The 23,179-nt window shown below is 46.7% G+C and overlaps 1 protein-coding gene across 5 annotated transcripts in view; it reads left to right on the top strand.

The window, feature by feature from the left end:
- Positions 1 to 23,179, top strand: part of EFCAB11 (EF-hand calcium binding domain 11) — a 206,501-nt gene that overhangs the window by 179,888 nt on the left and 3,434 nt on the right. For 2 of the 5 annotated variants that reach the window (XM_088839373.1, XM_055436526.2), the window contains one exon: positions 4,697 to 13,466. The exons of 1 other annotated variant lie outside the window; for it this stretch is intronic. In XM_088839373.1, the coding sequence (XP_088695499.1) occupies positions 4,697 to 4,829 (133 nt within the window). In that variant the 3' untranslated portion in view covers positions 4,830 to 13,466. Of the gene's footprint in view, positions 1 to 4,696; positions 13,467 to 23,179 lie in introns of those variants that run through there. 2 more of the 5 variants (XR_016038152.1, XM_088839378.1) reach the window with 2 other exon arrangements.

A 23,179-nucleotide genomic window follows, 5' to 3' on the forward strand; every position in this document is an offset into this window, starting at 1 on the left:
CCCGAGCCCCGTGGTTTTGTCTGCAGTGTGCCCGCGTTGGTGTGCCCTCAACTGAACGGTCCACAGATGGGCACCTGTGCAAGCTGATCAGCTCAGCCTCTCCCCCTGGAAGGCCCCAGGAGCGAGTGAGGGAGGCATAGCTCACTCCTCTGGCCGAGCGAGTGGGTATGACCCCGGGCGAGGGGCGGGCGTGTTTGCCACCAGGTGGCATGAAAACCTGGGCAGCTGGTTTGCAACGAGAGCAGAAAGTGAAAGAGACACCAAGGGGAACAAGGAAGGAGCGAGCGAAAGCCCACGGGGCTGGGTTTCTGGGGAAAGCTTGTACACGGGGTCCAGTCATAGCCCTTTGGGTCCTATGAGGTAACCCTCTTTCCTTCCAGTAAATCTTTCTGCTCAAGCCAGCTGGAGTTGCTCTCTGTTATCTGAAACCAAGAGAACCCTAAGTGTTACGAGCTTAGAGCCAAGGACAGAGTCCTAGGTAACATCAACATTTACTGGGGCAACAGAGAAAAAGAGTCTAATAAACAGACTAAGGAGAAGTGAAGTGGGAGGGAGGGGGCAGGGCACAGCCTTTAAAAGACGGACACACTGGACACGGCAAAGGGACTAGAACCAAGCGGGTCCAAGATGGCAGACAGGTGACCTGCCTCTAGGCCCTCAGCCTTGGGGCACGCTCACCATAATACAGCAGCAAGCTGGATGACACACCGCGGGCACCATGGCAGGTCCACGGTCAACCATCAAGGTCCAGAAGTGGGTGGTGGCCCAATTCCTGGAAATCCCCACCCCTTCCCCCAAATAGCTAGAATACTCCTCCCACTTGCTAGGTGATGAAATTACCCAGCCCTGTAAAAACTGACAACCTGGTAGCCTGGTACCCTGATCTGCTCTGGCCTTCTGAGATGGCCCACACTCTGTCTGTGGAGCGTGTTTCCCTCTAAATAAATCCACTTCTTACGTATCACTTGGGGCTTCCCTGGTGGCTCAGAGGTTAAAGCATCTGCCTCCAATGCGGGAGACCCGGGTTCGATCCCTGGGTCGGGAAGATCCCCTGGAGAAGGAAACGGTAACCCACTCCAGTATTCTTGCCTGGAGAATCCCATGGACGGAGAAGCCTGGTAGGCTACAGTCCACGGGGTCGCAAAGAGTCGGACACGACTGAGCGACGGAACCGAACCGAACCGAACCTATCACTTATCTCTCACTGAATTCTTTCTGCAAGGAGACATCAAGAACCTGGATTTCATGTAGTCCTGACACCAGGTGTGTGATCTCAGTTGAAAGACCATGGGTTCAAGTCCCATTCTGAGTTGGGTAAAGGAAGCTGTTGCCAGTTCTCTCTCCCTCAGGGGTATCAGTACCCTCGGCCCTAGTCTCCCCTGTGGCAACTAGAGGCGGCCTCTCAGGGGTCAGCAGTGGTCCACCAGGGCCCAAACCCGCCAGCCCTTCGGGCCTCGCCCCGCGTGCCCCTTCTCTGGGGCCCTCCTCTCTTTGGCTCACGGCGCTACTCCCACGTGGCATTTCTGTGCCCATGTTCCCCGACTCTCTTCCTGTGTCTTCAGCCACCTCACAAGCATTTGTACTCTCCAGGGCCCTCTAACTGGCCAGTCTGCTAGAGCAACACCCTCTCCAAGGGTGACTTCATTCTCTGTCACCTTTCTCGGTGTGATTCCACCAGCACATCTTTGTCTGCAGTCTGGGTCTCTGCTCCACCCAGACCTGTGTTCTCATTTGCCTCTTGGACACTTCCACCTCCCTATAAGCTCACTGAACTAAAATTCGACTCTTTTTCCCTGATTTCCAAAACTGGCTTCTCATTCTACGTCTTCTATTTCTGTGAATGGCGCCGACCCCGTTCCCCCGCGCAAGCCGTCATCCGAAACAGCCGCCTCAGCGTTCCCTCCAGAGCTCCCATCTCCCCATCCTTCTTTGCTGTTGCATCCCGTCACTCATGGCATCCCGAGTCTGCATCTGTAGAAACTTCCATGACACTGCCTTCCATCCCACTGTGGTCTTCTTTTCCCATCAGTCCATCTATTTGTCCTTCTGTTCATTGGTATAAAGATGAGTGGAGGGGTGGTGATAAGTAAGCCCACGTCATGAAACTTAGCCTAGCATGCCAGTTATTGTCTCAAAGCACAGGTAGAATTGGTTTTCTCTCTTTTCAAAAGCCTTATAGTGACCCTTTCTACTGGGTCATGTCTAACTCTTAATATGCCATTCAAAACCTTCTATAATCTGGTCTCTACTTGTCTGCTGAGCTTTATCTTCACCACTACCTCCACCATCCCATCCCACCAGGTAACTCAACACACACAGACCCTTAGCCTAAAAACACCAAAATAACAACTAGATCTTTGCCCCAAATCAGAGGCTAACAAATAACCTTGGAATTCATATCTGATGAGATAATAGAGAAATACAACCAAAGCTAAAATTCCAGTAAAGAAATTGGACCACCTTCATCCTAATGAATATTTTTCCCTTCATAGTTGTCACCTTCGGAGGGAGAAGGGGGGTGGATTGTGCTAGATGTTTTGTATTATTTTATTCTTGAAAATTGATGAGATAGACAGTCACATCCTCTTTTTTAAGAGGAAAGCACCTCAGAGAGTCTGAGCAACTTGGTGCAGGCCGAGGGGTGGTGATGGGTGGAGCGTCAGGTGGCGACCAAAACCTGTCAGCCTGACTAAACACAGACAACTTCTATGACACTGCATCACTTCCAGCGGGAAAATCTTCTATGACTCTAGTCCATAGTCTTCGGTCACACTTTGTTTTTGATCCAAAATGAGTTTATCCAGATTCAGTGGCCATCCCAGGTCAAGCTACTATCACATGGTTGGTATTAAATATTAATTCCCATCTTGCACATCACCAAGCTTAGCCCAAATTACCTTGGGTTATTAATCAAACCCACTTTCAAAAGACAAAGATTTGCCACCAGAGACAATATCTTTTAAAAGGTGCTGCCAGCTGGAAAGGCGATTTTCAAAGATGATGAAATGCTCTGAACAGTGTAGAGAGAGAGAGGGAGATACGTTGCTCAGTCGTGTCTGACCCTTTGCGACCCCGTGGACTGTAGCCCGCCAGGCTCCTCTGTCCATGGGATTTTCCAGCAAGAACACCGGAGTGGGTTGCCATTTCCTTCTCCAGGGGATCTTCCCAACCCAGGGATTGAACCCAGGTCTCTCACATTGCAGGCAGATGCATTACCGTCTGAGCCACCAGGGAAGTGCCCTGAACAGGGAAGTATTTTTTAAATAAATGTGCATGCTCACTGGGCATCACTCACTTATGTGTGTTAATTTTTAACAGCATTTTCAACCATTAGCAGTACTCAGGGTTCATGCGTCACTTACAGAATTGTAATTTAGGGTTAATAAAAACAGTTGGTTGCTTTCCTTTTTCTTAGTTTGTAATTTTTGGGAAATCTGTTTAGAGCTGCAGAATTAGACAGTTAAAATACATACAAATGGAAATTCAATGACATGAGGAACAGCAGCTCATGAAGTGACCTTTCTTACAAAACACATTTAAATTGGCTTGGCCACATGGATTCAAAACTGGCTGAAAACAATTTAACATAATAAACTATGGAGTGTTCAATCTAAATTTCTCTTGGATTGCTAAATTGGTAAAATGCTCAGAAGTGTGAATCAAAAAGAACATTAACTTCACAGAAAATGCAGATTAATTTATACAAAAACATAAACCGAAATCCAAATATACTCCTTATTTTATGATTTACTGATGCTTGGTGGGAGAAAAAGACTTCAAAGGAGAACAAAACAGTTAGGTTTGCTGTAGTATATTCGTTAGACAGAACAATTTCAATAATATTAAACTTATAGAAAAAATTGATCAAAGGTCTAGAAATACACTTCAAGTATTATCATAATAACAGTTATTGTAGGTTTGATCATCATCTTTGTTTTAAAGAAGGAAGCCAACCTTGAATGTAAATGATGTTTCTGAGATTAATCGTGGCAGAAATGGTGCTTGAGTCAGTTTCTTTACCGAGGTCTCGCTGCTGCTGCCGATGCTGCTTGAGGGTTGAGGTTCATTCTTTTCTTTCTTTTTCCTCCCTTTGCCCTTTCCTCCCCTCCCTCTCTCCTCCCTCCTTTCTTCCTCCCTCACTTCCCTCTCTCCCCTCCTTTCCTTTTTGCCTCTGTTTCCACTCTCCCCACCACACCCATGAATAGAATTCCATATATGAAGCCATCCCGGGTTCTATCCAACCTGTATTTGACTGATGTCCAAACTTGTATCAGCAGATTTCAACGCCTCCCACTGCAAATAGAAACTAAAGTTTTAGTGTATTTTATGCATTTTATCAAATATGAAAACTTTTTGACAATTATCTCTTCAAACACTTCTTTCATGACATTCTGGAAGAACATGCACTCTCAGAATCCAGTCGTACGTGTGTTACACTGGTGATATTATCTGACATGCCTTTCATTCTCTCTCCCCCCGCCTCTTTCTCTCTGAGTTTCACTTTCGGTTCAGTAATTTCTATTCACTCATTGCTGGTAGGAATCCAAAATGCACAGCCACTTCAGAGGACAGTTTGACAGTGTCTTACAGAGCTAAACATAGTCTTAGCAAACGATGCAGCAATCACTGTTGTTCATTGTTTTTCTACTCAAATTGTCTTTTTCACTCAACTGATTTGAAAACTTCTCTCCACAAGAAAACTTGCACGAGAATGTTATTGCAGCTTTATTCATCATCACCCAAAACTGGAAGCAGCCAAGATGTTCTTCAGGAGGCAAGTGTGTAAACAAAATGTGGTGCAACCATGCAATGGAATTATCATCCAGTGACTAAAAGAAATGAGCTTTTATCAACCCACAAAATCACATGAGTGAATCTTAAATGCATATTTCTAAGTGAAAGAAGTCAAAGTGAAATGACTACATTCGCTATGCACCAATATGACATCCTGGAAAACGGAAAAATATAGTGATGACTAAAAGCCCAGTAATTATCAGTGTTTTTTGTGGCAAAGGGTGTTGAACAGGTGCGGCACAGGAATTTTTTTGTGTGTGGCAAAATATATGAGAGGAACCTAGGTCATCCTGTAGTGCTAGAAAGAAGACATCCTCAGAAAAGAAAACAAACAAAAAGTAAAAAATAAGCAAACAAAAGCAACCACATACTGGTAGGTGGGGAACGTCACAGGAACACAAGAACCAATTTTAGAAAAGTTCCAAGTGGTCAAAGCTGGAACAATGTGAGTAACAAAATAAAGAAGTATTGGATTATAACCCAAAGTTTAAAATAAACATCTGTGAGTCCATACTGACTCAAGTAAATGGCATAAATAAACAAATGGAAGAATTGGGACAAATCTCATTTGCAGAAGAATTCCAAATAAATGCAGGTGCCCTGCCCTCAGAGGGGGCGTGGCTCTCCATCCCTCCAGTATGGACTGGACTCTCTTCCAGGGGGCACCAGGTGGAAGGGGGCAGACAGGAACAGTGGTGAAGCCTGCCAGTTCCCACCCGAGCCAGGTGATCAAGGTCAATGTTAACAGTGATGAATCTTGTCGATACTGTGTACTTTATGTATGTGATGAAAATGACACTTAACCTCTCTGACTTTCCTCCTCAAACCCCACAACCTCAGTGCAGTCATGAGAAAAACAGCAGACAAATCCCAGTTCCGAGACATTCTGAAAAATACCTGACCAGCACTTCTCAAAACTGTCAAGGTCAAAACCAAGGAATCCTTGAGAAATGTCACAGCCAAGAGGAGCCTAAGGAGACATGACAAGTCAATGTAATGTGAGAGCTGAGATGGGATCCTGGAAACAGGAAAGAGACGTTGGATAAAAGCCATGGAAAACTGAATGAAACATGGGTTTCGGTTAACAATGATGTGTCAATATTATTTCATTAATTGTAACAAGTGTGTAATACTAATGTAAGGTGTTCATAATAGGGGAAACTGGGTGTGAGGGATGTGAGAAGTCTACACTATCTTCACAATTGTTTTTTGTAAATCTGAAACTGTTGTAAAATAAAAGTTTATTTAAAAATTTTCAGATGTGACTGTATGGTGGAAACTGTATCGCTTGCCACTGTTTAATTTATAATAAAAGCCTAGATGTCAATTAAAAATATGTAGGGACTTCTCTGGTGGTCCAGTGGTTAAGATTCCGAGTTTCTGATGCAAGGGTGTAGGTTCAATTCCTGGCAGGCGAGCTAAGATCCCACATGCTATGAGGTGCAGCCAAAAAGTAAATAAATGAATTTTTAAAATATGTAAACGGGGTAGGTTTCTTTTCAAAGTAATGTTGTAGGATATATTGGCAGAAACCAGAAGATCACCACTTAATGGCACCTTTATAAGACTCTGAACTCTCATCAATGTCCACTGGACTCAGGCTTTTGCCACACAGAAGTATGTTCATGTCCAGTTATATGGGCAGGTTTCTGACAGAACAGACCTCATGGATCTGCCCTTGAATTGTATTTGGAGAAGCTCGGAAAGCCAGAAAAAAGTACTGATCTTTCCTATGAAACTGCTGGTGATAAAGCTTTCAAAGAACAAACTCCCTTAGCTTTGGACCTATTGAAATGAAAGCCCTTTATACTTCTTCTGAACTTCATAATTCCTACAGCACTGAGAAAATCCACAGGTGTGGCTCCTAGATTCTCCCTGTGGCCAGTCTCAAAAAGCCAGTTAATATGTTAATACAACCAAGACGTGGAAATGACCCAAGTGTTCACTGATGGATGGATGGACAAAGAAAATATCTGTATCTAATACCTATATGGTGGAATATTACTCAGCCATGAAAAAGAAGCAAAGCTGCCATTTGTGACAACATGGATGGATCTTGAGGGCACTGTGCTAAGTGAAATAAATCACACAGAGAAAGACAAACACTGTACTGATTTTCAGTCTTTTTTCCTTTCTGATACTTAAATTTAAGACTATAAACATCCTCTAAGCCCTGCTTTAGCTGCATCTGACAAGTCTTGATATACCTTGTCTTCATTATTTTCTTAAAAATATTTTCTAATTTGTTTTTATTTCTTCTTTGACACATGGGTTATTCAGAAATGATTTGTTACATTTTCTAAAGTTGTGGGCTTTCTAGTTTTTGTTAGTGATTTCCAGCTAATTCCATGGTCAGAGGACTTATTTTGAATGTTTTCAAATCCTTAAATCAATTCTCTTTTAAGCTCTTCAGTTCTCCGGTGAACAAATATATCTTTCCATGTATTTAACTAAATTTTAAGTATAATTAAGAAAACTCTGGAATCTGATGTCTTAATTCTCTTGAAGTTTTCAATAGTATTTATAAACTTGAATTTCAACTTAAAATCATAAGTCTAAGCTAACTTGTACTTTAAATTGGAATCACAAAGTGAATCTGTCAATCAGTCTAAAACAGTGCTATCTAAAGCTACCAACACATGTGCCTATTTTAATTTGAACTAACCAAAATGATATAAAATAAAAGATTCATTTCCTCCCTGAATAGCCATATCGGTAGGGGTATTTCAGTTGTTAAGTAGCTGAGTGTGATTGTGGCCGCCATACTAACAGCACCATCATGGCACCATTGCACACAGTTCTGTTGGAGGGCACGGCCTGCTTCTGTAGGGTGCCCTCCAGCCTCTGGACGGCTGCTTTCGGGCCCTGATCCTAGTCCAATCAGGTGAGAGAGTCCTGTGCTGATTTATGCAATATCACCCGCACAAGGGAGGTACAATGGGGACTCCCTAGAAAGGAGTTGAGGGAGGGAAAAACATTCGGAGGCAAATTCCTGCTCACCCCCCAAGGCCCCATGCCAACCTCAGCTCCTGTGTGACCGCGAACCCCTAACTGCTTTAGGAGGTGAGTCGTCCTTTCTTCCGGACTCACTCCCGCAGCAGTCCCTTCAGAGCCCTTCCCACATTGTGGTGTGATGGGTGCATTTCCAGCTCTGCCTCCCGCTCTGGATCACCAGCCCCCCGAGGCGAGCACTCTTCTTCGTTGCGCCCTTAGTGGCTGGCACCGGGCCTGGCGCGTGACCGGTCTGTGCGCGTTGACGGACGAGAGGGACTTTCCCCGAGAGGCAGAGCTCTGAGGTGCCCTCCCCACTCGGTGGCTACCTCCCTGCCCCTTGGCAAGTCACACTCTTCTCGGGCCTCGGTTCCTCTCCCTCGTCCATCTCAAGGAGAAAGTGAGACTGCGCGTTGCTGGGTAGACGTGTCGTATGAACAGAGGGTGCCGCGACCGAGAAAGCTCAGGAAATACTTGGTCAGAGATGACAAACGGGGGCTTCCTTGGTTTCTCAGTGGTAAAGAATCTGCCTGGCAATGCCGGAGACACGGGTTTGATCCCTGGTCCGGGGAGATCGCACGTTCCGTGGTCGGACAGCCCGAGCGCGGCAACCGCTGAGCCCGCGAGCTGCCATTCTGAGCCCTCTCGCCCTGTAGCTGGGACTCTGCACCACGAGCAGACACCGCAGCGAGAAGCCCGCACGTCCCAGCTACAGACCAGCCCGAGCCTGCCGAAACGAGAGACAAGCCCCCGCGGCATCAAAGACCCAGCACAACCAAAAATAATAAGTAAAACTGTGGACGTATCAACAGACAAATGGGTGTTTTCTTACTGTAGAAATTCACAGAAACTTTAAATGCTGAAGCGCATTGTGGAACTCCAAGGAGACGGTAGAATGCAGTGTCTCAGACTTCTCCGATGGACCATGTAACTCGTGTGTGTGTGTGTATACACGTGCGGATATACAGAGGGAGCCATCTTAAAAAACTAATGTTCCGTGGATTGTGTGTCTTCCGTCGCTCAGTCGTGTCCGACTCTTTGCGACCCCGTGGACTGTAGCCTACCAGGCTTCTCCGTCCATGGGATTCTCCAGGGAAGAATACTGGAGTGGGTTACCATTTCCTTCTCCAGGGGATCTTCCCGACCCAGGGATCGAACCCTGGTCTCCCGCATTGGAGGCAGATGCTTTAACCTCTGAGTCACCAGGGAAGCCCGTTGCCTGGATTACACCTTGGGAAATGATTGATTAGCTGTCTCTAAGGGATCTTCCAGTTCGGTGTTTTTATGTCTTATGAAGGTGTATCCTACCATCGATGGTACCTAAATTGACCAGTGGTGTGGCTGTAAACTCATCAGTCCCACACTTAACCTTCCACTCCCTCCACCCCTGCTGCCTCATCTCGCCTTGCACCCTCCGCCCCACCTAACAGAAGCCGCTGAGCAACTTGGCTTGAGACGCCCATCTGGAGGGAAGGGTCTGGACTGCAAGCTCTCAACTTCAGATCTCAGAGAGTGAAGTCACGTCAACGCTGATCGAAAGAAGCAGCTGCTTTGAGAATTGAAGTGTAAGACAGAATGATTTTATTTTCATTTAAATTGATTTTCTCAGTTCTATCATGTTTCTTGATACCATGAATGTAACTGTTTAATATATCTAATCCAAGCCATAACTTAATCTACCAGGCTTTCATGCCTAGGAATTCTTAAAGCAGCAACAGGTTTTTAATGTTATATTAGTAAGAAAGCAATAATCAAATATGATACACAGTTCCAATTCCATATATTATTAATGAAGACCTTTTGTGCTTTTATGGACCTGATCCTTTACACTATGGTTGTCACATAGATGAGAAAATGTTTTTGCCTTCTCAGCAAAAAGCCCCCAAATTAGGCTACGTGACTAGAAAATATTTGCAGCAGGTAATAAAAATGGCCACAAGGCATTGGGAGACAGAAAGCAATGAGTTTATTCTAATCTGAGGTGCCAGGAATAGCAACAATTTTGTTGCTCAAGAGTGAAACAGTGCCGCCTTGGAAAGACAACGGGGAAAACAACAGCATTACAGCAAAGCTTAGTCCTATGATAAATTGCACAGGGACTGAAACCTACTCCTCCGAGGGTAAAGCCAGCGCTTGGTGTGTGCCTGCCACCGGCTGCCACCGCCCTCAGTGCTTCACACGCACCATCACGGTTAATTCTCGTGGCAACTCTGATACCGAGGCGTCATCCTCGTTGTCAGGACGGGAATAAGCACAGAGAAGTGAAGGCCCATGGCAGACCCGGGGCTTGAACCTGCACAGGCCGACTCCTGAGTCCGTCCTGGTAACCGCAACACTGAGAATGGGGACCCCTGGCCCTTCAGGCCTGAGCTCAGGGCCAGGCCTCTGGCCCACCCAGAAAAGCCTCATGTGTTTCCAGTGACGGACTCATTTGCCTGCCTCTCTGAGGTCCCTTCAGGCCTCACGGTGACTCTCCAGGCAGACTATGAAGTGGGTATGGGTGTAGCCAGCCAGACGGCTCTCCCCAGCACACCGAGACTTTCTACTGCAGGGGACCAGCCACACACTCACTGAAAAGTCCACTTGGTTCTTTGTGGAGCCAGTATCACCAGAAGATTGGTGACTTGTAAGAATTTACACTTGGCAGTTTTTCCAGTGGTCATGTATGGATGAGAGAGTTCAACTATAAAGATAGCTGAGCGCCGAAGAACTGATGCTTTTGAACTGTGGTGTTGGAGAAGACTCTTGAGAGTCCCTTGGACTACAAGGAGGTCCAACCAGTCCATCCTAAAGGAGATCAGTCCTGGGTGTTCATTGGAAGAACTGAGGTGAAGCTCCAATACTCTGGCCACCTGATGCGAAGAACTGACTCATTGGAAAAGACCCTGATGCTGGGAAAGATTGAAGGCGGGAGGAGAAGGGGACGACAGAGGATGAGATGGCTGGATGGCATCACCGACTCTGTGGACATGAGTTTGAGTGAACTCCGGGAGTTGGTGATGGACAGGGAGGCCTGGCGGGCTGCAGTCCATGGGGTCGCGGAGTCGGACACGACTGAGCGACTGAACAGCAGCAACAACAAGACACTTAGGCACATGCACACTCCTCCCCACACCCACACAGGCCCTCCAGCCCAGCGCCAGCCCTGCACTGCCGTCCGTCCTGCGGTTCTGTCTGCGCTCCCAACAAAGGGGGACACGCCTCTTTTGTGCTCTGTTGGCCCTTGTTCAAAGACTGTGAGCTGCACACTCACCCCCTCACACGCCCAGGCGTGTACTCAGATGGGTGAGATGCTCCTGGGTGTGAGCTCCCCTCACATTTTAGGAGAGAGAGGTCGTGTGACCTGCGGATCCGAGACCCCACCTTCATGCCGCCATCTTGGCTTCTGCCTCCAGCATCCCTGAGCTTTCGCCAGACACATCGGAATTCTGAAAAGCATAATGCCATTTTCTTCAATCATTTCATTTTGAAAATGGGAGAGATAATGTGAAGTTGACTCAGCCAATGCCCTTTCTGTGCAGATACGAGGTACATTGTAGCTGCGGTTTAAATACTAATTATATGCCAGTTTTAGTTTAAAGTTTTTTTGTGTTTGTTCTTTTGCAGGAGCAGTCAGGGGAGTGCCTAAAAGCTTATTCATTTGCAGGGTTTTTATTTTGGAAATGAACATGCTGGCACAATTTTAATTGGGTTTTAGTTGTTGTTGTTTTAATTCTCACAGTGATGGCTTGGCTGTGTCTTTGGGGAACGCAGAGGGAAACTGGCATCTGGTGTTTGAGGATTCTGGGGATTTGCACCATATTCATGTGTAATAACTGTACAGTAAATAAACAGAATGAATGATTAAGTGAATAATGAGTTTCTCAGAAAAGAAGGCTCCTCTCACGACCGCGACAGACGTTCCCGTGTGAGAGCCACCCTCCCTCCCGCGCAGCAATTCCACGCTGCTCTCACTGTGTCGTGGCCCCGGGTGGAAGCCAGCAAGGACATTTTTCCAAGTGGAAATCCAGCTTGCCGTTAATCAACGTGGACTGATACAAGGAAGGTATTTTTTTCCAATTGTAAGGATGCTGGCTTTATGTCTCTTAAAATTATCTTTTTTTTTTTTTCTTTACCCTAGAGAGAGATATTTGCCTCTTTAAATATAAAATCCATGAGATTAAATTTCACCAAACGGTGTTTCTTGGGGGAACTAAAAACTTGAAATTCTGGGAATTCACTGTGTCTAGTGAAATTGCATAAGTGCCTGCTAATGCTGAGATTAGCCAGTACAAGGTGCCCTTGCTTCTAGAGGCAACCCAGGCCCCAAACGAATCTTCCCAGAGATGAAACCAGCGTGCAGTTACTGTTCCTTCTCTGTGTGACTTCATCCACTCACTCAGACGTTTTTCAGAGACACTTATTTATGTGGCTGCGTGGAGCCCCTGTTGTGGCGTCAGGGTCTTTCCTGCACACAGACACTCTAGTTGTGGTGCGTGAGCTCTGGAGCACGTGGACTCAGCAATGGTGACACCTGGGCTTGTTCCTCTGTGGCTTGTCGGATCTTAGTTCCCGACCAGGGATCAAACCCACGTCCCCGGCACTGCAAGGCGGATTCTGAACGCTGGACCACCAGCGAAGTCCCCCCACTCAGATGTTTTCACTTGTCCATTCACTCACCAAGTATTTACTGAGCACCTTCCACATGCCAGACACCGTGCAGGTTCCGGCGACCCCACAGTGGGCAATGCCAGACCCAGTTCCTGTCCTCCCAGAGCTTGCGTTCTTATTAGGGAGACAGCAGTAAAGTAATGAAAGTTAATTTGCAACTAATTTTGACAACTAACTATGACAGTTTCTATGAAAGACAGTGTGTTAATCTGCTCAGACTGCCATAACAAATGACTGCAAACTGGGTGACTTAAAAGGAATGAATGTATTGCCTCACAGTTCTGGATGCTGCAAGCTCAAGATCAGGGTTTCAGCAGGTTTGGTTCCGTCTGAGGCCTCTCTTTGTGGCATGCTGAGAGCAGCCTTCTCGGGGAGCCCTCACAGGGCCTCTCCCCTGTGTGTGTGCGTGTCCGCATTTCCTCCTCTCTTAAGGGCACCAGTCACACTGGATCGGGCCCACCGTAACAACCTCACTGTAACTTGATTGGGTCCTTAAAGACCCTGTCTCCAAACTCAGTCGCATTCCGGGTACTGGGAGTTAGAGCTTCAGTATATGAATCTGGGGACGCAATTCATTCATTAGAGTGAGGTGTCTTGTTCAGACAGAGATGTTAATGTGGTCAGATACCCAAGCTGGGTCACAGGATTGGCTTGCTGAGGGTTAAATGGAAACCTAAAGGATGGCTGTGAAAGTGAAAGTCGTTCAGTCGTGTCCGACTCTTTGCCACCCCATGGACTATACAGTCCATGGAATTCTCCAAGCCAGAATACTGGAGTGGGTAGCCTTTCCCTTCTCCAGGGGATCTTCCCAACCCAAGGATCGAACCCAGGTCTCCCGCATTGCAGGCAGATTCTTTACCAGCTGAACCACAAGGGAAGCCCAAGAACACTGGAGTGGGTAGCCTATCCCTTCTCCAGCGGATCTTCCCAACCCAGGAATTGAACTGGGGTCTCCCACATTGCAGGTGGTTTCCTTACCAGCTGAGCCAGCAGACTAAGAGCTAACTAAGCAGAGTGGAGGGGAAGGGAGCTCCCGGAAGGGGGAGAGGAGACCGAGGGAGGGTTCGTGGGGGCTGAGGGGCCTGAGACACAGCGCGCGGCCAGCAGGGCACTGACATCACAGCGTGCGGCCAGGCCACGCGGGGCCCGCTCAGCCAGGGCAGGGTGTTCGGTCCTTTTCCTGAGACCGGTGGGAGGCCACTGGAGGTTTTTTGGTGCGGACGCCAGCTGTCGTGGAGGCCAGACGGGAAGGGTTCTGGAGTGGAGCCTGGAAGAGTGCTGGATAGAAGGGAATGCTGCAGACATCCAAGCAAGAAATGAAAGTGGTCTGGACTCAGGAGGCGGGCTGGGAGCAGAAAGAAACCAGTGGCTTTGATAGATCGGGGGGAACAATGAGTTAAATTTGGTGGCGCGGGACGGCAGGAGTGGGCATGCTGGGCGCTGGGTAAGGGAGAAGATGAGAAGGCTGTCTCCTGGACACCTGACTTCTGTGACTGGGTGACCGAGGGGAGAGCCAGCGGGATGGAGAGGCTCGTGCTGGAGCTTGGGTCATACTGACAGAGGATGCAGAGGTCGGGTGGCATCACTGACGCGACGGACATGAGTCTGACCAAGCCCCAGGAGTTGGTGATGGACAGGGAGGCCTGGCGTGCTGCGCTCTATGGGGTCGCAGGGGGTCGGACGTGACTGAGCGACAACTGAACTGACGTCAGGAGGTACCAAAGGCCCCTTGGGCAGTGTTTCTTCCTCAACACAGATGCCTTTCCCCTGCACATGGTACTCTGCCTAGAACATCTTTCCGATTTATGCTTCATCGCCCCACCCCACCTTCACAGTGCAACCCAAGGGTCCACCTCCTCAGCAGCGAGGCCTTCCTGAATTCCTCACTGCAGGCTCCATATCCCTGTTACGTACTCTTGCAGATCCTGTAGTTTTTCTCCAAAGAAGTTGTTACAGTTAAAACCACATGATTATGTGTTTAAATTCTGTTTCTCCCCCTGGAACGTCAAGCTTGTTAAGGGCCAAGACCATATGCAGGCTGGTGGTTCTAGAGCCAGACCCTCTGGGCTCTACTCCTAACTCCCCTGCCGCTTCCTTGTGGCGTGGTCTGGGACCGGGTGTGGCATCTCGCTGTGCCTCCGTTGCTTTGAGTGCTAACTGTGGATTATACCAGTACATTTTTCAGAAAAATGTTGGACTATTAAACAAGTTAATTAGCAGAAAGTACTAGTAAGAGTGCTTGACATAGATTAAGCAGTCAATAAATGTTGGCTCTTGTTACTGTCCATACCTGTATCCCTAAGTACTAGATGGACAGATGATCAGATAGGTGGATAGACTGACGCGTGGATGAACTGAAGGATGGGAGGGTAGGTGAGGTGACAGGAGCTCGAGCTGACCTGAGTGAGCCCAGTGGACAGGCAAGGACACCCAGATGGGTATTGTGGAAAGAGGGCCTTGCCCGTACTTCAGGACAGAGCTAAGTTCCAAGATAATTGGGTTCTACTAAGATACAAAGATGGAGAAGCTGTATACAGTTAGCAAAAACAAGACCAGGAGCTGACTGTGGCTCAGATCATGAACTCCTTATTGCCAAATTCAGACTTAAATTGAAGAAAGTAGGGAAAACCACTAAACCATTCAGATATGACCTAAATCAAATCCCTTATGATTATACAGTAGAAGTAAGAAATAGATTTAAGGGTCTAGATCTGATAGATAGAGTGCCTGATGAACTCTGGACGGAGGTTCGTGACATTGTACAGGAGACAGGGACCAAGACCATCCCCATGGAAAAGAAATGCAAAAAAGCAAAATGGCTGTCTGAGGAGGCCTTACAAATAGCTGTGAAAAGAAGAGAAGCGAAAAGTAAAGGAGGAAAGGAAAGATATAAGCATCTGAATGGAGAGTTCCAAAGAATAGCAAGGAGAGATAAGAAAGCCTTCCTCAGTGATCAATGCAAAGAAATAGAGGAAAACAACAGAATAGGAAAAACAAGAGATCTTTTCAAGAAAATTAGAGATATCAAAGGAACATTTCATGCAAAGATGGGCTCGATAAAGGACAGAAATGGTATGGACCTAACAGAAGCAGAAGATATTAAGAAGAGATGGCAAGAATACACAGAAGAACTGTACAAAAAAGATCTTCACGATGAAGATAATCACGATGGAATGATCACTCACCTGGAACCAGACATCTTGGAATGTGAAGTCAAGTGGGCCTTAGAGAGCATCACTACGAACAAAGCTAGTGGAGGTGATGGAATTCCAATTGAGCTATTTCAAATCCTGAAAGATGATGCTGTGAAAGTGCTGCACTCAATATGCCAGCAAATTTGGAAAACTCAGCAGTGGCCACAGGACTGGAAAAGGTCAATCTTCATTCCAATCCCAAAGAAAGGGAATGCCAAAGAATGCTCAAACTACCGCACAATTGCACTCATCTCAAACGCTAGTAAAGTCATGCTCAAAATTCTCCAAGCTAGGCTTCAGCAATATGTGAACCGTGAATTCCCAGATGTTCAAGCAGGTTTTAGAAAAGGCAGAGGCACCAGAGATCAAATTGCCAACATCCGCTGGATCATGGAGAAAGCAAGCGAGTTTCAGAAAAACATCTATTTCTGCTTCATTGACTATGCCAAGGCCTTTGACTGTGTGGATCACAATAAACTGTGGAAAATTCTGAAAGAGATGGGAATCCCAGACCACCTGACCTGCCTCTTGAGAAACCTGTATGCAGGTCAGGAAGCAACAGTCAGAACTGGACATGGAACAACAGACTGGTTCCAAATAGGAAAAGGAGTACGTCAAGGTTGTATATTGTCACCCTGCTTATTTAACTTATATGCAGAGTACATCATGAGGAACGCTGGGCTGGAAGAAGCACAAGCTGGAATTAAGATTGCCGGGAGAAATATCAATAACCTCAGATATGCAGATGACACCACCCTTATGGCAGAAAGTGAAGAGGAACTCAAAGGCCTCTTGATGAAAGTAAAAGAGGAGAGTGAAAAGGTTGGCTTGAAGCTCAACATTCAGAAAATGAAGATCAAGGCATCTGGTCCCATCACTTCATGGGAAATAGATGGGGAAACAGTGGAAACCGTGTCAGACTTTATTTTTTTGGGCTCCAAAATCACTGCAGGTGCTGATTGCAGCCATGAAATTAAAAGACGCTTACTCCTTGGAAGGAAAGTTATGACCAGCCTAGATAGCATATTCAAAAGCAGAGACATTACTTTGCCAACCAAGGTCCATCTAGTCAAGGCTATGGTTTTTCCAGTGGTCATGTATGGATGTGAGAGTTGAACTGTGAAGAAAGCTGATCGCCGAAGAATTGATGCTTTTGAACTGTGGTGCTGGAGAAGACTCTTGAGAGTCCCTTGGACTGCAAGGAGATCCAACCAGTCCTTCTGGAGGAGATCAATCCTGGGTGTTCATTGGAAGGACTGATGCTAAAGCTGAAACTCCAATACTTTGGCCACCTCATGCAACGAGTTGACTCACTGGAAAAGACTCTGATGCTGGGAGCGATTGGGGGTGGGAGGAGACGGGGACGATAGAGAATGAGGTGGCTGGATGGCATCACCGACTCGATGGACATGAGTTTAAGTGAACTCCGGGAGTTGGTGATGGACAGGGAGGCCTTTTGTGTTGTGGTTCATGGGGTCGCTAAGAGTCGGACACGACTGAGCGACTGAACTGAACTGAACTGAAGATAAACTTCTCCTGTATGGTTATTTCCAGGCAGGGCCTTAAAGAATCTCCATCAAGACCTAAGTAGACATTTCTCCAAAGAAGATATATAGATGGTACACAGATACATGAAAAGATGCTCAATACCACTAATTCTTGGGAAAATGTAAATCAAATCTATAATGAGATGCCACTGCACACCAATGAACCAACTCACTGTAAAAGGCCCTGATGCTGGGAAAGATTGAAGGTGGGCGGAGAAGGGGCAACAGAGGACGAGATGGTTGGATGGCATCACCGACTCAATGGACGTGAGTTTGAGCGAGCTCCGGGAGATGGTGAAGGACAGGGAAGCTGGGCGTGCCGCAGTCCATGGGGTCACAAAGAGTTGGACACGACTGAGCAACTGAACAACAGCGGCCACCACCTCACTCTGGTCAGAACAGCTAACGCTGGAGAGGGTGTGGAGAAGAGAGAGCCCTCCTTCACTGTTGGTGGGAATTGCGTTGGTGCAGCCACTATGGAGAATAGTGTGGCAGTTCCTCAAAAACCTGAAAATGAAGCTGCCAGATGACCCAGCCGCCCCATTCCTGGGGATATATCCAGACAAAACTATAGTTTGGAAGGATCCGTGCGCCCCAGTGGACAGCAGTGTTCTCCACAGCCAAGCCGTGGAAAACCCGGAGGCCCATTGATGACTGAACAGAGAAGATGGTGCATGTGTTCACAACGGCCATAAAAAAGAATGAAAAGTGCCACTGGCAGCAGCCTGGTGGACCTAGAGGTGGTCACACCAAGTGAAGTAAGTCAGAAGGAGAAAGGCGGACACCACATGGCATCTCATAAGTAGAGTCCAACATGACACACACGAACTCATCTCTGAAACAGACGTGGACTCGCAGGTGTAGAGGAGACTGTGGTTGCCAAGGAGGGACATGGAGGGCGGACTGGGAGTCTGGGGTGAGCAGACGCAAACTGTCACGTACAACTGATTCACTTTGCTGTCCACCAGAAACTAACCTGACACTCCAAATTAACTACAGAATAAGTGAAAAAATAAAACTTAAAACAAGAATCTCCATCAAGCCTTCTTCAGTGATAAACCTAAGGATTTGTTTCTTAATTTCAATAGGAAAAAAAAAATCAATACAACCCAACTATCCTCTCTCTAATTAAACTGACTGCACATTTTCCAACTTCACTGTGAAATTTCTTTAAAAGGTATAATTTAAAAAATAAGTTTAATCTGATTTAAACAATAGATTGATTCATTGATGTATTTATTCTTATGCCCCTCAAACACATAAGGGATTCCTACCATGGGTCAGATGCTGGGACAGGTACGGGTGGTCACCAAGCCACCTAAGCTATTATCCCTGTCCTCAGGGGGCCTAAGAGTCCTGCTAAGTCACTTCCGTTGTGTCCGACTCTTTGCGACCCCATGGACTGTAGCCCACCAGGCTCCTCTGTCCATGGGATTCTCCAGGCCAGAACACGGGAGTGGGCTGCCAGACCCATCTCCAGGGTGTCTTCCCGACCAGGGGATTGAACACGTATCTCTTACATTTCTTTACCACTAGTGCCACTTGAGAAGCCTGAGAGTCCTAACAAACTTTATAAAGTGATTTCAAATAGATATTTATACCCCCTACACCTGGTCAAAACAAAGCGAGGACAGCAGCAAAGCAGCTTTCTAAACTGGGCAGTAGACTGGGAAGGACCACCCTCAGCCTAACTATTGTCCACCCTAGCCAGGCCCATCTCCAGTAATGAAGCTGCCAGCCGAAACTGCTCGGGCCCATATGGAAGGTATTTATATCGCTGTCACTCTATTTATGAAAGCAACTCATGTCTAGTATTTTCTTTTTGCCCAGAGGATTCTCTTTATGTAATTTATTACAAAATTCAAGGGCATTTCATTAGGAGGAAATGTGCCATATCATTACTATAACAACTCTCCCTATTTTTGTTCAATTTTGAAACTGACAATCTAAAGACTATTTTTAGCTCAGTCATGTGAGATTATTTGTTTCCTTATTGTGAGAAGTTTTTCCATCGGACTAGTTAGCATGAATTTTATGCTCACTTATTATGTCACATGCTCCAATTCAATTTATTTTAAAGCAGATTCTTTGAGGGAAAACTGTACAGCTAATTTGAATCAATTCTTTAGAGATTCTGTTTTACATGAAGTGCTATACAATTGGCAAAGTGAAAAAAAATGGAATTGAATTTTCTTCTTCAGCTACTCACTGGATTCAGAAATCTTGCTTTTCGACAGTGCCAAGGGCTTTGGTGTAACGTTTTACACAATTTTCCTAACATTTATTTAAACTCTGCTGCCTTTATTTTGGTGGTTTGACTCAAAATGATTTCCTGATATTTTCATAGATAAAAGCAGAGTTATTGCTACAGGAAATAGTTGGTGCTTTGATACAAACTTCTAACCACCCAGAGTATTGCCAATCTATGAAATATCTGCTATAAAGCAGGGATTTTCACTCCAAAGTAAATGCTGAACATTTGTGGACAAACTGAGAGACATGTGGAGTAAAACTGCATCTCCGACTTCCTCCTATTTGGCCCCAATTTTTATTTCTGCTTTTCATATTTGATGGATTTCCAGCTTGAGGATTGCATGAGGAAAATAGGCAAGACGCCTGATGGCTTAATTTCCTGTCCTCGGCGGGCGGAGAGGAGCCCATTGTTCGGCGGGGCAGTGGGCTTCCTGCTAATCAGAAACAGCCGTCCCTGGGCGTGGAAGGGGACCTGGGATTGGTCCATCTGATCGCACCCGATGATTTATATCTGATTATTCACCATCTAATGGAAAATACATAGAAAACACAAGTCTACAATTTCACCTTGAGACACACTTGTTTGCTTTGATGTGTTTTTAAAGGGGAGTTCTATTTCACACTCACCTTTTGCCCAGAAAATTCCCTACATCGCGACTGGCATTTCTGTTGGTCCAGCTCGTGGACTGAGAAGCAGGCTCTCCCGCCCCATGCCCCCAGTTTCACTCTGCTCCTGTCCATGGCAGCCTCAAGTGCTTGGGGCTCCTCCCCTGAATTCAGGCGGGTCTTGGAAGAAGCAAGTCCCTGCTTCCCGTGTTTTTGTTCTGCTTACAAAGAAGGCAACTGTGGGAGGCAGGTGCACCTGTTAGTCAGGGTCCAGGGGGAGAAGCAGGCCCAGGCCGACCCCACCAAACACAGTGCCGCTCAGGAGCCCACAAAAGCTCTGATTTTAGTCAAAGGAAGTATAATAATAACAATAAATCTAACCTGACCAGGGATCGAACTTGTGTCCCCTGTGTCAACAGGTGGATTCTTAACCACTGGGCCACCAGGCAAGTCCCTAAGCATTGTTTTTCTTCAGGAGATCTGAGTGACCATATTAGTCCCTTAGGTTGTAGATGATAAAAGCCAACTCAAATTCACTGATGCAGAAAAAGGAATCTGTTTGCTCACATGATTGGGAAGTCTGGGGTAAGAACTTCAGGCATAGCTGCATCTGCGTGTGGTTCAAACCATGTCCGTGGAGCCCTCCATCTCCCAGCTTGGGCATTCTGAGGCAATCTGGAGAAGATGGGGCTCAAAACCCGCAGACTTAAGATCTTGTTATAGCTCCCAACCCAGGAGAAGACAGGAGCTCCTCTCTTCCAAGATGCATTTTTAATTACGCAGAGCAGATGCTGAGTGGTCCTCCTGGGAACACAGGCTCACCCGGAAGTCATTGCTTTGAACCCCAGAAGGAGACTGGAATGAATCTGTAGAGTCACTACCTGCTCCAGTCTACTCAGGAAGTTAACCAACATGACCAGGGGTGAAGACAGTGTCGAAGAGGCGGGTAAAGTCAGGAAATAGCAGCTGGAGCTCAGAGGAAGGAAAATGACGCTCACCTGGGGTAGTTCAGAAACGCTTTACAGCAGAGGTGAGGTTTGAACTGGGCCTTGAAAGATTGAGATTTTTAAAGATGGATGAAGGCGAGAATACTGGACTTTCATTCCTGACCGTTTTCAAAGGCTCAGGCAGGCTCGGTGGCCCCATGGGATGGAAAGGATCCCGTTGCTTTTCTTCCTCTGCTGTTGGTTTGGGATGAGCACATTCCCCTTTGCGCCCTGGACCCTTCCAGAGGCTGTCAACGAGGGGGAGAGTCTGGTGGTCAGGACACGAGTCTGCAGCCAGGCACTCCAGGTGAAACAAGAAGGAACGTGCCTCTCTGTAAGCTGAAAAAAGGTTGGTGAGTGTAACTGGCAGTTCCCTTAATCAGTACAGAAAGGCTTGTTATATAAATAAGTGATTCAAACCTGAAGTGACTTACTGCAGGAAACAGGCATTTCTCCTTTTTTATTTTCGTGTTCCTAGAATGCTTTCTTTTACATTTGAGTGGGATAGGCTTGTAATTTACTACATGTTTATTAATTCCAAAACTCGTATTGGATTTTACAAATATGCTTTTATGCAGTTGCAAGTAGCTTAGTGGTTTTCCAGCTGGTCAGGCAGCGAGAGCCCGTGGCCCATTTCTTCCAGTCAGGGGTCTGTTCTCTGCGATGGAGATAGCCCTTTGAGCAACCAGGGCGCCATTGGCTGGTTCCGCAGCGTGGCAGCTGGCCGGGCATTAAAAGGTGGTGGTGATGGTGGTGATGATGGTGATAGTGGTGATAGCAGCTATTGATCACACAGGAGAAGAAGGGGACAGCAGAGGATGAGACGGTCGGATGGCATCACTAACTCAATGGACATGAATTTGAGCAAACTCCAGGAGATAGTGAAGGATGAGGAGCCTGGTGTGCTGCAGTCCAGGGGGTCACAGAGTTGGGCCTGACCTACCAACCACACAGCAACAAAACTGATCACACAGGGAATGCAGCTAGCATATGAACCCCACTTCCTCCTGTTCTAAGGAGGCTGTCATACCATCTTTCCTAAAGAATTGAGGTCCCTTTCATGTCCTTGATGGCTGCAAGAGCATCCAGGGATTTACCATTTCCTAGCTGTTTGATACGGCTGAGCGACTTCACTTTCACTTTTCACTTTCACACATTGGAGAAGGAAATGGCAACCCACTCCAGTGTTCTTGCCTGGAGAATCCCAGGGACGGGGGAGCCTGGTGGGCTTCCATCTATGGGGTCACACAGAGTCGGACACGACTGAAGTGACTTCGCAGCAGCAGCAGCAGCAGACTGAAGTGACTTAGCAGCAGCAGCAGCAGCAGCAGCTGTTTGATAATGAAATGATTTCTTTGGGTGCAAAGTTTTTTCATTGATTGTGCCGGCAAGCAGGGAGTGGAGGTGTGGCCATGTTTGCCTTAAGCTTAGTCTCTTCGGATCAGTCTGTCCTGAATGCACCTTGTCCTCAGAGCAGCTTAGCATCTGCCATCTGTCTTCTTAGGGGGCAGGAGCCTTGATGCTCCCGTAAGCACTAGAGTGAGTCCTGTAGAAGGATCCCTGAATTCAGGTAGGTGAAATCACATAACTAGTCTAACGTAGCTGGATTGATCTGACTGATGCGGTAGATTATAGTACTGTTCTCAATCATTTGCTCCCCCTTTCTGTCGCCACCCATTGCCATGTGGCTTGCCACATCTCTTATGTTTGAAGCACGCTTCTCCACCCCTTGATACCGGGCTTGGTGCCATGATTTGAGCAAACTGAGATGTGGGCAGAAGAGACTGGGTGCCAGGTAAGGGCAGAGGTTATGGGAGGCTTCACCCTTCCTCTTGATCACTTGTCCCTTTCTGTCTGCCTGAGAGAGCCATGGTCCCCATAGGTGCTGCTCCTGCAGCCCAGGCTCTCACATGGGATGAGAGTGAGAAATATGTATTTGTAAGCCCCCGCAACTATCGGGCTGTTTGTTACAATGAAATAACCAAGTGAAAGCTAACTGATACAAATGATCATTTATTGTCCTAAACATTTCAGTGAAAAATAAACTCAACTATATGTGTGTGTGTGTGTGTGTGTGTGTGTGTGTGGATTGGGCTTCCCAGGTTGGCACTAGTGGTAAAGAACCCGCCTGCCAATACAGGAGACATAAGAGATATGG

Source organism: Moschus berezovskii, chromosome 9 (genome assembly GCF_049115385.1).
Source record: "Moschus berezovskii isolate FMDL1 chromosome 9, NW_MosBer_1.0, whole genome shotgun sequence".
NCBI classification, from domain to species: Eukaryota; Metazoa; Chordata; class Mammalia; order Artiodactyla; family Moschidae; genus Moschus; species Moschus berezovskii.